The sequence below is a fragment of the Staurois parvus genome, unplaced genomic scaffold (genome assembly GCF_062004578.1).
Source record: "Staurois parvus isolate SC_StPar_1 unplaced genomic scaffold, SC_StPar_1.0 ptg000213l, whole genome shotgun sequence".
NCBI classification, from domain to species: domain Eukaryota; kingdom Metazoa; phylum Chordata; class Amphibia; order Anura; family Ranidae; genus Staurois; species Staurois parvus.
The window spans coordinates 2113705-2128096 of record NW_028318009.1 but is presented as its reverse complement, the minus strand read 5'-3'; the positions used below and the strand labels follow the sequence as shown (position 1 = coordinate 2128096).

At 38.8% G+C, this 14392-nt stretch overlaps 1 protein-coding gene across 1 annotated transcript in view; it reads left to right on the top strand.

Annotated features, from left to right (window-relative positions):
* Positions 1 to 364: 364 nt before the first annotated feature.
* LOC149460996 (hepatocyte nuclear factor 6-like) overlaps positions 365 to 14392 on the top strand; it is a 30750-nt gene continuing 16722 nt past the window's right edge. The window contains exons 1-2 of the mRNA XM_089678953.1: positions 365 to 657; positions 954 to 1958. Of these exons, the coding sequence (XP_089535079.1) occupies positions 1019 to 1958 (940 nt within the window). The 5' untranslated portion in view covers positions 365 to 657; positions 954 to 1018. The remainder of the gene's footprint in view (positions 658 to 953; positions 1959 to 14392) is intronic.

Below are 14392 nucleotides of genomic sequence, written 5' to 3'. Positions count from 1 at the left end.
TATATATATATATATATATATATATAATATTTTTTACAATTGTTTTTACTTATTTATTTATTATTTTATTGGGCACCTAATTTTGAGATGTGCCTATTGTGACCTAGCTGTGTTGTCCCTATACAAGACAAAAGTCTTTGTACGTTTATATAAATCTCTATTGTTATGCATTAGTTTCTCTCCACCTAAAGGCTGAAGGCTTCAGATTTCTTTGGGTGGGCTGTCGTCTTAATTGTCAAGAGGCAGGAGGAGGGGTCCAGCGCTTAAAGAGTTACTCCTGGCCGGTGTTTGATTGCACATCTGTCAGATTTTAGGCTAGTGACGTGTGGTAGCAGGAAACTGGAGTGTTTGGGACTAAAATCGATGAGACTTAGCTGTGGGCTGGAAGCAGAAGCAAGCAGGGGCACTGATCTCTGTGAGGGAGACAATATCACAATAGGACCTAGGCTAGAAGAGAAAGCTCTCTCTCTGCCTGTCTGCACAGCTAGGATCTTCAAACTCTCTCTGTGCAACGAGAGAACCAAGACAAGCCTGTATCTCTGGTAATTATCCCTTAACAAACTGAAGAGCTCATTTATCCATAAAAAGAGGAACCTGATGAAGATCTGTAGACCACAACAGGCTGATGTGTATCTGATTTAAACCGCATTTCAATAGGTAAGCATCGGTATCAACCGTAAGTGCTTCTATGTTTTTCTGTGTGCTCTTGTGTATTGCTAAATTGTGGGAATGTAGGGGTTAATAACTGGTGCATTAGTATTTGTAGTGATTGCATGTCACGGGGTTGATTTTTTTTTTTTTCTTTTGCTGCGCCTATAAAAAATTTTCTGGTTGGCTATCGGAATTTTGATACCAATAAATGTCTAACCTGATCAGAATGTAGATGTGTTTGTAAGAGAAAAGAAAATAAGACAGAGTGGCCGACTTAGGTCTAAAGCTGTGATTCTCTCCAGTCAATTTAGAGTAAAGATTAATGGGACACAACTAGATAAAGAGGAGGATGTTGTAGCCTGAAGACATGAACGTCCAGTTGGGTTTGGAGACCGGTGAAGACATCTCTAGCTCAGGCCAAGAGCTGATGCACAATCAAGGTAGGACTTTGCATCCACCTGTACCAAGATCCTCGTTGGTGTCCAGTATGACCTCTGTGTTGGATGGAAGCGACTACCACCGCTCAGATCACCATCTGGCTACATCGTTGCACCCAGGGTTGGGATTTGGGGGTGATTCTCCTCCAGCATCAGCAAACAGTTACACAACCTTAACCCCATTGCAGCCTCTTCACGAAAAGTTCCATCACCACCAGCATCATCAATGTGTCCCAGTTGGAAATGTCATTGGAAGTTTTACTTTAATGAGAGAGGACAGGGGACTTGGGCCTCCTAGTAACTTTTATAGTCACTACCCTAAAGATATAAGCATGGGGCAAAGCCTTTCGTCTTTGCCAAGCCCTAACCTGACCACCATGCACGGTTATGGTCATCCTTCAGGACACTTGTCCAATGAGAAGATGGTATCAGGCAATGGTTTTGATGCCCACCATGGTATGTTTAGCAGGATAGACCAGCACTTTTCAAGAGAATTGTCCCCTCCTCCTTCCTCGGGAGTAGGGTCACCCAGCAACATGCACCAACATCACTATGTTCACCACAGGGCAGAGATTAACTGTAGACAAAACCCCCCCATGCCAACGCAAAGCACTACCCTCTCAAGCCAGCTGGAAGAGATTAATACCAAAGATGTTGCCCAAAGAATTATTGCAGAACTGAAGAGATACAGCATCCCACAAGCTATTTTTGCAGAGAGGGTTCTGTGTAGGTCACAAGGGACTCTTTCTGACCTTCTAAGAAACCCTAAGCCCTGGAGCAAGCTAAAATCGGGAAGAGAGACCTTCAAGAGGATGTGGCGGTGGCTTCAGGAGCCTGAATTCCAGAGAATGGCAGCTTTAAGGTTAGAAGGTAAGATAGTTTATTATGAGCATGCTGGTGACTGGAACCTCGGACAATGCAAGGAGAAGTATCACTCATTGCATAATGAGTGCACAAACACCTATAAAATGTATTAATCATTTCATATTTAAATTAAAGTTGCTACTAATAGTGGTAGTTAATTTTTATTTCAAATCTACCATGTTTTAGCTTCTATAATCAACACCAATAATGGTTTAAAAACAAATCATACACCTTCAAAAAACATTGCAAAAAATGTGCAATGACTTTGTAGGCCCAGAGGGCTGTCAGAATATATATTTTGTATTTTTGCAATCTTGTGCACAAGCAAACACATCAATTAAAAGTGTTGTGTCATGAAAAGCGTATTCCTTCGAAACTGGAAAAGAACATATTTTAAACTCCCAAAGCTGCCCCCAGGTGGGCACTTGTGAATGGATTGACATTAGTGTGACACAGCAGATGGCCTACAAGTGGCTCATAGGGCCTGAGCACTTTTACCATGCAAATTAAATGCATTTTAGTGTGTCTAATTGTATAATTGTATACCTATACACTCTGATCTAGTGACAATGACTTGTGTGAAATTCCTTGCGTTATCCCTGGTCTGTCAAAAAGAGATAAACTGCAGAGTTATTTTCTACTACTTAGCTAGATTTCAATTGTCTGTCTGTCTATCTATGTATCTATCTTTTTTTTTATTTTCATTTTCTCACTTCGATTTTATAATTTTCTCTTCTGTTAATATAATCGCCTATACAGGTATATTTCTCACTATGAAACATCTCACCTACACATATATCTATTTCTTCCTTTCTTCTCAGTTAGAAAATATATTCATTACAGACACCTATAGGAACCTTAATTTTTGAGATCATGACACCTACAACTACCCAATATTTATCATTGATTTTACGTCGTACAGTATCATCATTATTTTGTGCAGACAATTTTAAATTGCATAACTGAATGGTTAGGTAAAGAAAAGAGGTTTATTAATATGTATAATATATAATTTTTTCTGTCATCATTTTTAGCCTATATACCATACACCCTAAGGGAAAGCAATGAGTCAACTCTGTGCTTTCTAGTTTGTGTGTTGGAGGATGCATGCTAATTTCCAGCCAACAAAGAAAAATCAAATTAATTGAGATCCAATATTTGCTTAATTTACCATCAAAGTCGATGACGACTGGTGAGGAGCATTTGGCCTAGTCAGTCAGCCATCTTGTGCTCCCGAACCGCATTGGTTATAATACCTTTTATAAGACTACTACTTTTATTCAATTTAACATTTAATTGCAATTTTTAAGTTATTCCTTCAGTATGCAGTAAAAAAGGTTCTTAAAATAAAGTGACATTTTTACAAATTTGTGATTTTCGGTTTGGGAAAATAAAAATCCAGAAAATACCTAATTTATTTGTGATCTATATCGCTGTTTTATCTCAATGGCCTGTGGTTCTATAGTTTGTCAAAAACCCTAATGAACATGGATACCTATGTGAGTATGTCGTTGAAAATTAATTGTGGTGAAAGGTAAATGTCTCTGTCGTTTGACCAAACAGCAGCGCTTCATAAACCTGCACGTGCAAAATGGCGGCAAGAAGGACAATGCACTGGCAGTTAATGCTAATTTGCTATTTCAACCTCTTATTTATTTTTTACTTTGATAAAATTTATCAGTATTGATGCAAACAACATAGGCAGTAAGTTTATATCTATACTGAGAGGTTTTTTTTAATTTCATACTATATTATTATCAAGTTTAAGAGAGTAGTTCAGTAACTTTAACTTAATTAGGCACTAAATGTTTGTCACAGATATTTTTAGACAAATATTGTATGTAGGCCTTTATTCCTATGGTGGGCCCCTTAAGTAAATTAATCCCAAACTTTTAAATATTTGGTTCTATTTATTTACCTATTAAAATTAAATCCTATGTTTTAAATACTACCTGAAGATGACTTCAGTAGTTATGATGAACTCATGCTGAGATAGTACCCTTACACTCGAATATTTGCTTTACATTATTTAAAAAGTACAAACTATCATCATCTGATGGATGGAAAAGTATTTATAACAGTGGATATTTCTGTAAAATTAGAGTTGGATATGCCTATACGCCATGTGGGCGTGAATCCATTTGCAAACATCTTAGTTGCAGGCCGAAGATTTTGGCTAAAATGGGAATTGGATAATTACATGATTGTGGTCAGAACATTGTGGGGTTTTTTTTGTTGTTTTACTTTAGGTGCCTTGTATAGACTTGAGAAATGTTTAAATTACTTTAGAGAAAAAAATTATTGTATACCTTTATATCTATAGTGTCACAGGGCATCAATGATTCTTATTGCTATTTTTTATCTAGAAAACGGCGATTTCAGCAGTAAACATTGACCAAAGAAATAATGATATGCAAGAGTTACATAGGCATACATTATTGACAGAAAATTGACAGTCAAACAGCACATCCGTTTCACTTAATGGGATGATTTACCTGAGGGATGCAATGTTACAAAGACTATGTTTTTTGAAAACATCAAATCACAAAGCAAAATTTTAATTTTTTTGCTTATTTTTCCCTTTGGGTTTGTAATTGATGGGATTATAAATTCACTAGTGTGATCATCCTCATATGTATCTCATGAACCACCTGCTTTTACAAACTTGGAACATTTTAGTAAGTTCACTAGAAGTTTATGAAATAAAAATCAAAAATAAAGCAACACAAAAGCATAAATGTACATTTTTACTAATATTATCCTATAAAGTGCCAACATATTACACAACAATGTACATTACAAATTAGAGGGTTCAAATTGTAAATGCTACACTTAGCAAGACCTAAAAAAAATAGGGCCCTATATTTAATAATTTGTTAACACTATTATATTATAAAGCTAGTGTTGATATATTTAATTATATAAAACAGTATAGTCTTTATTAGAAATGTATTTTTCTTTTTAAAAATAATAGTGATTTCAGATTTATATCTGTTAGATAAAACTGTTATGCAGAGATTTAAGAAAGGATAGAGTACAGGTCACAAAACATTGAACCCCCACATCTCAGATGGTAATGCCCAAACAAAAAAAATAAGTTGATAAAAAGATTATGATGTAACCAAAATAATTTTCTGTCAAATTAAAAAACTAAAAAAAAAGGATCTGGGTGGGCCAGGTGGTGCTTTCCTGCCATTTATGTCTACAAAGCTTGCACACGAACAAAAGCCCACAGTGGTTTTTAACCTTTTTATTGTCAGTGCATTAAAGTGTGAATTGCTGCAGCCCCCTTGCAAGAGGAGTGACTCTGACACACTGGTCGATGAAGCAGCTCAGAAAATGAACACAGTAATGGTAGATGTAAAATATTGCCCCAACAAAAAGAGTAATCAGCATGCTGAAAATTATTTAAAAATAATGTGTCTGCCATTTTTTTTTGTAAGAATTTATTCGCACATCCACTTCGCATTCACAGTTTCCAACTAATTAATATTTATGAGGATGAAGGCAAAGGAGTCAGTGCCAAATCTCCAGCTGAACTTTACTCACTACAGCAATGTAAAACATATGAATGCTAGTAGATGGTACGAATGACGATTTAATCCTCCTGTAGTGGTAAGCAACACGTATATATAAATAGAAAATTAATTTATAACACAGATTTGTTCTTTAAATTTTTTTCTTTTAACTGGTTATTTAAATTTATTAAACAAAAAAAAATTACAATTTAAAAAAAGTTGTAAAACATACATTCTTTTAAATATAATGTAGCAGCTTGAAAGATCACTGAAGACCCATGAAATAGTGTTTAGACGCCATAGAAATGTATTTTAATAAAATAAATTAAATTTGTAAAAAAAAAACTATTTAGATAGACAGTTATCTTAAGTGCGGTTAGATCATTGTAATGCGCAGCGAATAATTGATTGATGGTTTTTTATCATACCCCTGTGCGGCAGTACTTTGAGCCATGCTTGTTTGTCCACATTACATGATGAAGCATGGGGTTTTAATTATGCTAAGCTTTCCACATAGGTATACTTTAACAGACATTGATAGGGGTGTATAGATGCAAATAACACAGTAGTTAAATTTTGTGATAGTTTGCTAAAGGATTGGCCTTACAACAAACCTGCATTTGTGGCAAACCTCCAATCACCTTAATTCTTTGCTTTTTTTTTTTTTTTAAATTCCTCTAAAGCTGATTGGCAGTCCACAGCGAACACAGTACTGGCAAGGCTTTGGCAAATTACCCTTTAATTATACTTATGTCTATCTTGTCTATTAATAATGAAGGTAGATGCTTCTTATCCTTCTCTTAAATACAAAAACAGCAATGGATTTTTTGCTCTGACCTGGCAATGCAAGGGTTACAGGGAAAATCATCGATCTCTACAGCAGACTCAGTCAGCGCCACTCACACACACACAATCCACTCATAAACTACCCAAAAGCCTTTGCGTTTCGTTCCCAAGGGGAGCTTGCTGTGAGCTTCCCATTGATTTTTGATTTTGCAGAAATTAGCCCCCTTTTCCCCCCAATCTTTTGATTCTCATTTTTGGCTTTCTAACTGATATATTTTCATGATGTATCTTTACTATGTTGCATAGACGGCAAAAAAAAGAGTTGATAGTGCAAAAACAAGGTAAGATTGCATACATTGAGAAGATGATTGACCTAAAATTATTTATTTTGAAGAAAAATGCCATCAGCATGTAAACTAGTCTAATACATATCCCTGTTTGAAGGTAGGCCAGATTGATACTGAGATGGTGTATAAATAAATAACTAGTTTAAAGAGATTTTATTGGGCTCTGCTCAATTTTTCAGTGCTATAGCTGGCGTATTAAGACATGGGCAAAAGCGGAGCTGTTGCTCAAAGCAGCCAATAAAATTTTACATTTTATTCCCCAAGGAAAGGAAGCTAGCCATTTGATTGGTTGTGGGAAACAACTGTTGCTTTTGTGTTTGTAAATGATTGCTCCTAAATTATTTGTATAAAGGCTGGGTTGTTATACTAAAGGGACAGCGTTTTCCATAACAAGCTAAATCAAAATAAAATGATTTTAAGACATTTAGGAGATGAAAGAGTAACTCTGATTGGCTGATAGGCAGCACAGACTGAAATCTATCCTGCAGCTTTTGTAAATTGATTATTAAAATGAAATACATAGCCATTCAGGATTGTGCAGGATCGAGTTAGGGTTTGCAACTTGAAAATGTAAACTGTTCAAGCCCATGTTTACCTTTATGACTGATCACATTTATGCTGTGTATCATTTCTTGTATGAATAATATTTAAAGAGAATGATTTAAAGGGAATTCTTTAATGCCTTTTAGGTACATAAAATAACAAATTTATTAAAAATATTCTGATATATGTTAGGGTAGTACGAACATTGTTTCCATTATATATATATATACATGAGGGTTCTTCAAAAAGTGTCTACACTTTTTTTTTTACACACACACACACACACTAAATGGTTAGCACTTCCACCTGGCAGTACTAGGGTCGTTGGTTCAAATCCCAGCCACGGCACCTCCTGCCTAGAGTTTGCATGTTCTCCCTGTGCCTGCGTGGGTTTCCTCCGGGTACTCCGGTTTCCTCCCAAACTCCAAAGACATGCTGGTAGGTTAATTGGATCCTGTCTAAATTAGCCCTAGTATGTGTATGTATGAATGTGAGTTAGGGACTTTAGACTGTACTCACCTTGAGGGTTAGGGACTTTAGACTGTACTCACCTTGAGGGTTAGGGACTGATGTGAATGTACAATATATATGTAAAGCGCCGCATAAATTGACGGCGCTATATAAGTACCTGAAATAAAAATAAATATATATATTTATATACACAGAAATATTTACTGTATATCATGAAGGCAGCCATTACATTCATTTTTCAGTTTCTTGTGCCTTGTTGTCCTTGTAGTTTATGTCTACCAGTCCAGAATGGTTGAAATCGATGAAAAAACCATGTACCAATAGAATGAACGCCAGAACAAAAGATAGAAAAGTCCAAATTGATTTACTGGTTTGCACTAAAATACAGCCAACAGGTTTTGAGGGGCCAGAAAACACTCCCCCTTCATCACGGCTTCACTTAAAGTCTTGTAGAGTAATATTCATAGGACGTTGAGGGATACTCTCCTGTTTTCTAAGTTGGAACCTAAGTAATCATATACAGAACCTACAGGCACTTAGACAAGGACAGCCTTTTTTCATGGGTGACTGAAATTTAAACAGTCTCTCAGTGGCTGGGACCAACACAAATAGAAAGAGCTCCAGACAAAATGATAGAAGAGTCCACATTTATTTATTGGTTTGCACCAAAATACAGCCCACATGTTTTAAGGGCCAGAAAACACTCCCACCTCATCAGCGCTTCAGTTAAAGTCAGAAACCTGAATGGACTCAAAATAGGGCTTTCCTGTGTAAATCAGGCCAAGCTACAATTTCCCTCTCTACCCAATCTGACTCTCTGCACACTCAACAAGGCAAGCCCTATTTTGAGTCCATTCGAGTTTCTGACTTTAACTGAAGCCCTGGTGAATGGGGTAGGGGTGTTTTCTTGTCCCCGAAATGAGTTGGATGTTTTTAGTGCAAACCAACTACCTTTTATTAAAGTCCCAGTGTCTCTTGTATGCCTTCAGTGTAACAAAACTGAAGAAATGGAAGCACCACACTAATTTGTATATTCCATAAATGATTTTATTCTGCAACAATGCATTTCTGGGGCTCAACACTCCCCCTCTTCATCAGGGCTTGCAGAGTAATAACCACAGGATAAGGGACACCATCTTGGTCTGTAAGTTGGAACCCAAGTAAGCGTATACATATCATACAGGTATTTTTTTCGTTTTTGAGCCTGTGGTGCAGTGTGCAAAAACACCACAGTGAACAAAAAAGCAAATCTGAACATACAAGAAAATGCATAAGGGTGTATCAAATTGTCCCCTCTCTAAGAAAGATCCCTCCGTAGCCCCTTGGGGCACAAGGCTCCGGAAGGGGTAAGGCACACTTAGCTCCACCTAGCCAAAATTCTGGGTGGATCCTCCCGTCATGATCAGCTGAAGCCAACCAACAAGTACTAGGTGGGAGGTTCTATTAAAAAGACCCTCACCCCCAGGGAGGAATGAACCTGATATCCACATATCCTCCCCCTAGACTTCAGGGTAGGCCTGAAAACCCACACCCTACAAAGGTGACACACAAAAAAGTGAACGTGACAGACAAGTGGAGGCGCTTGGACAAGGTCAATCTTTGTTTGTTGGTGACTGAAATCAATGCATTCTCTTAGTGGCTAAGACTTACAGGGTACTGCTCCCACCAGCCTTAGGAAAGAAGCAATGCATGCAGGGAAATCTGATGACTTTTCTTTGTATTCCACCCATATAAATCTCAAAAAGAGAAAATATAGATGCCAAGTCACATAGGGAGTTAAAATTATTAAATCTAAGGTCTAGTAAAGTATACATCTCTGTACAATGATTAGTCGCATGGGAACTAGCTAAGATCTTTTTCCTGGGGTGAATTTCCACTAATAGTGCTGATGATTAAAATTAAAAAACACTTTCCTCTCTCCTTCTCTTTGCCTTCCAACGGTTGCCCTCAGCAGCCAATTGTGTTTTTCATTTAATTGTTGGGGATGAGAATATTACCGGCTTGGTTGCTATGGGCAGCACAGACAGTTCCTCTAGGCATCTTCATAAATTAGTTCACTGGGAAGGTGTATGAAGACCAAAGCAGGAGTGACATGATTGGTTGCTGTTGCAGGCGCATACTCTGCTCAACGGTTCATAAATCAGTCCCATTGATTAGATATCGCTGTTGGACAGGCAGGGATCTATATGTGCCCTCTGTTCTGCTGCTGTGTGTGCAAGTCACAATATCATAGAAAGCTGCATGGATTACAAAGAAATCTTTGTTCTGCAGTAGGAAAGGTACATTTGAGTTGAGTAGTCATGTAGTAACACGGTACAAAACCTCTCTATGTGCACAATATGCAAATACACAGGGCTGTATTTAAGGGGCTTAATGCAAGGCAAATAATGTTGTTATTATTATTATTATTAGGTGACATCAACTTGAGTCCAAGTCCTAGCGACTTGATGAATAAGAGCTCTAAAAAGAAGTCTGCTTCGTTCTAGTCTTCTGAGATCCTCCAGTGTCATCCCCACAGCTGTAGTCAATGGGGTTGATTTACTAAAAGTAAATAAACTGTGCACTTTACACAGTACAGTTGCACTCTGCAAGAGAAGTTGCTCCAGAGCTTAGTAAATGAGCAGAAGCTCTGCTGACTTACATTATCCAATCATGCACAAGCAAAAATGCTGTTTTTTTAATATCCCTTGTATGTGATTGGGTATCTTTGCAAAGCGAAGCTTTACCTCATTTACTAAGCTCTGGAGCAACTGCACTTGCAGAGTGCAACTGCACTTTGCAAAGTGAACAGTCTATTTGCCTTTAGTAAATCAACCCCAATGTGTCCAACCACCTAGTAGTTGGTCTCCCTCTTCACCTGGTTCCTTCTATCTTCCCAAACATTATTTCCTTCTCCAGTGATCTCTCCCTTCTGATAGTGTGACCAAAATAGGACAGTCGCAACTTCATTATTTGGGCTTTTAGTGACATATCCGGTTTGATCCCTTCCAAAATAGATCTATTTGATCTATGGGCTGTCAACAGCACACGTAAAATCTTTCTCCAGCACCAAAGCTCAAATGACCAAATGAGTCGATCTTCTTTCTATCCTGTTTCCGTAGTGTCCAGCTTTCACATAATAATGTAGTAGTTCCTAATAAATCTGCTTGGCTTCCAAGGGTGACTGCAGTTGGCTTTTAAGAGGCCATTATCTCATTTGTAGGACTGGATAACATTGTCAAGCTACCTTACAGGCATTCCCACTTGCACCTGTTAGCTTACAAATAGCATATATTTAGTAGACTATATTTTTGGATATGTTTATTTGTATTATTAACTGCTTCCCGACTGCCCTATAGCAGAAATACTGCTACAGGGTGGCACGGGTGCGTAAAATCACGTGTGTGTATATATATATATATGTATATATATATATATATATATACACGTGATTTTGCATTTCTGGGTAGGGGGCGCATGCGAGGCGCGCACGCACCCTACCCGTGCCGCCATTCGTGGCCGCAGCTGTCAATCACCAGGTCACGGCCTGTGATTACTCGCCGGCGCCCGGTTATTTCTGAGCATCTCCGATGGGGAGGAGAACTGTTTGTAAACAAAACAGTTCTCCTCCTTGTCAGTTACTGCACAAAATAGCCATGCAAAGAAGTGTGCTTACAGTGAAGCACAGGGACACAGACACAAGTAAAACAGTACACAGTTACCCCTTTGATCGCCCCTCATGTTAACCCCTTTCTGCCCAGTGCCATTAATACAGTGTCAGTGCTTTTTTTTTTTTTTTTAGCACTGATCACTGTATTGGTGTCACTGGGGATGTAAGTGACACCAAGTCAGTTCCCCCCAGTGTCAGAATGACCGCCACAGTCCCGCTATAAGTTGCTGATCGCTGCCATTAATAGTAAAAACAAAATGAAAAAAATCCCAGTATATATATATCGCCATTTGTAAACGCTATGACTAAACCAATTGATTTACACGTATTGGGTTTTTTTTGTAGCATGGAGCAGAATACATTTTGGCCTAAATTTATGACGAAATTTGATTTTTATTTTTTTTTACTGAACAAGTTTAATAGCAAAAAGTCAAAAATATAGTTTTTCTCTCAAAATTGTCGGCCTTTTTTTTTTATAGCGCAAAAATAAAAAAAGAACAGGTGATCAAATACCACCGAAAGAAAGCTCAATTCGTGGGAAAAAAAAACCCTTAAATTTAATTTGGGTGTAGCGTTGCATGACCGCACAATTGTCAGTTAAAGTAACGCAAAGCCGTAACGCAAAAAATGGCCTGGTTAGGAAGGGGGGGAAATCCTCTGGAGGGCAAGGAGTTAATTTATTCAAGCTACAAATGTATTTATTTTTTTTGCAGAACTACTTGTATTCTGTCTCAGATTCTGTAATAGCAGTAGAGCAGGCCGGATTTATTGTACTTAGTGAACAAGACAGTTGGGAAATAGGCCAGCTCTACTGTAGTTAAGAAACAGGCAAGTTATATTTTGACCAGAAAGCAGACCAGATGTTGTAGTCAGGGAACAGGCCAGTTCTGTTGCAGCTGGGGAGCAGGTCAGTTTTGTGATAGTTGGGGAGCAGGACAGTTTTGTGGTAGTTGGGGAGCAGGCCAGTTCTGTTCTAGTTGGGGAGCAGGCCAGTTTTGTGATAGTTGGGGAGCAGGACAGTTTTGTGGTAGTTGGGGAGCAGGCCAGTTCTGTTCTAGTTGGGGAGCAGGTCAGTTTTGTGATAGTTGGGGAGCAGGACAGTTTTGTGGTAGTTGGGGAGCAGGCCAGTTCTGTTCTAGTTGGGGAGCAGGCCAGTTTTGTATTAGTTAGGGAGTCTGCCAGTTTTATTGTAGCTGGGGAACAAGACAGTTCTGTTGTAGTTAGGGAGCAGGCCAGTTCTGTTGTAGTCAGGGAGTAGGCCAGTTTTATTGTGGTTGGGGAGCAGGCCAGATCTGTTGTAGTTGGGAAGCAGGCGAGATCTGTTGTAGTTGGGGAGCAAGCCAGTTCTGTTTTAGTTAGGGATTAAGTCAGTTTTGTTGTAGTTGGGGAGCAAACCAGTTCTGTTGTAGTTGGGGAGCAGACTAGTTCTGCTGTAGTTGGGGAGCAGACTAGTTCTGTTGTAGTTGGGGAGCAGACTAGTTCTGTTGTAGTTGGGGAGCAGACTAGTTCTGTTGTAGTTGGGGAGCAGGCCAGTTCTGTTGTAGTCGGGGGGCAGGCCAGTTCTGTTGAAGTCGGGGGGCAGGCCAGTTCTGTTGTAGTCGGGGGGCAGGCCAGTTCTGTTGTAGTTGGGGAGCAGGCCGGTTCTGCTGTAGTTAGGGAGCAGGTCAGTTCTGTTGTAGTTGGAGATCAGGCCAGTTCTGCTGTAGTCGAGAAGCAGGCCATTTCTGTTGTAGTCGGGGAGCAGGCCAGTACTGTTGTAGTCAGGGAGCAGGCCAGTTCTGTTGTAATTGGTCAGGGAGCAGGCCATTTCTGTTGTAGTCGGAGAGCAGGCCAGTTCTGTTGTAGTTAGGGAGCAGGCCAGTTCTGTTGTAATCGGTAGGGGAGCAGAGCAGTTCTGTTGTAATTGGGGAGCAGCAAAGTTCTGTCGTAGTTGGGGAGCAGACTAGCATTATTGTTACTGGGAACCAGACTATTATATTCAGGACCAAGTCAGTTTAATTGTGGTTTGCAAACCATCCATCTCTATTACTGTAAGGGAACATGCCTGTTCTATTATAGTCCGGAAGCAGACCAGTTCTGTTGTAGTTGGGGAACAAGACAGTTCTGTTGTAGTTAGGGAGCAGGCCAGTTCTGTTGTAGTTGGGGAGCAGGCCAGTTCTGTTGTGGTCATAGAGTACGTCAGTTCTGTTGTAGTTGGGGAACAAGACAGTTCTGTTGTAGTTAGGGAACAAGACAATTCTGTTGTAGTTAGGGAGCAGGCCAGTTCTGTTGTAGTTGGGGAGCAGACCAGCATTACTGTTGCTGGGAACCAGGCTATTATAGTCAGGACCAAGTCAATTTAATTGTGGTATGCAAACCAGCCATCTCTATTATTGTAAGGGAGCATGCCAGTTCTTCTGAAGTTGGAATGCAAGCCAGGGTGATATTTTAGGACAATTTAGACATCTGTAAATGTTTTTTTTTTAAAATAAAGTGGAGAAATAGCCAATAGCTTTATGTCTACAAGGAAAAAGAGTGCTTCTTCAAATTTGTTGGTAATTAGGTCTGATAACTGCAGCTTTAAAATACTGTACTTCTTATCTCAGCTCTCCGCTGTCCTAAACAGATGCTTCTAACATATCCTTAGCTGATTCCAGAGAAAGCAATCTAAAGGAAACCTGTCACAAGGTAAGTACTGCATGTAGATAAGGAATACCAACTTTTCTCTGATTTTCCTGATCTGTAAGCTTGTACCAGAACAATTATTCAACCAGTATTAAAGCCAGGCAACTAGCATTTTCAGGAGCCCAGAAATACAAACCTCTATATTTTAACCTGACAGGATTACTTTAATGTTGTAATTCTCTACTTGATATAAATTCTAGACATAGCCCTAAATCTATCACTAAACCTAAGAAGTGGTTTCACTAAAATTTGGACACATGGCGATGGCAATGTACCATGCCTGCATGATGTGTGTTAAAAAAGGCACTTGCAGTCTCCATCGGAAGCCTGTGCTTAACAGGGCCAAAGACTAGAATGGGAAGATCACCTGATTATTTTAATGAAAGATGCAGATTTAAAAAGATTTATAATGAATTTTTATATTATATTTTCAATTGCTTGGTAATACAGATTGCTACTCAG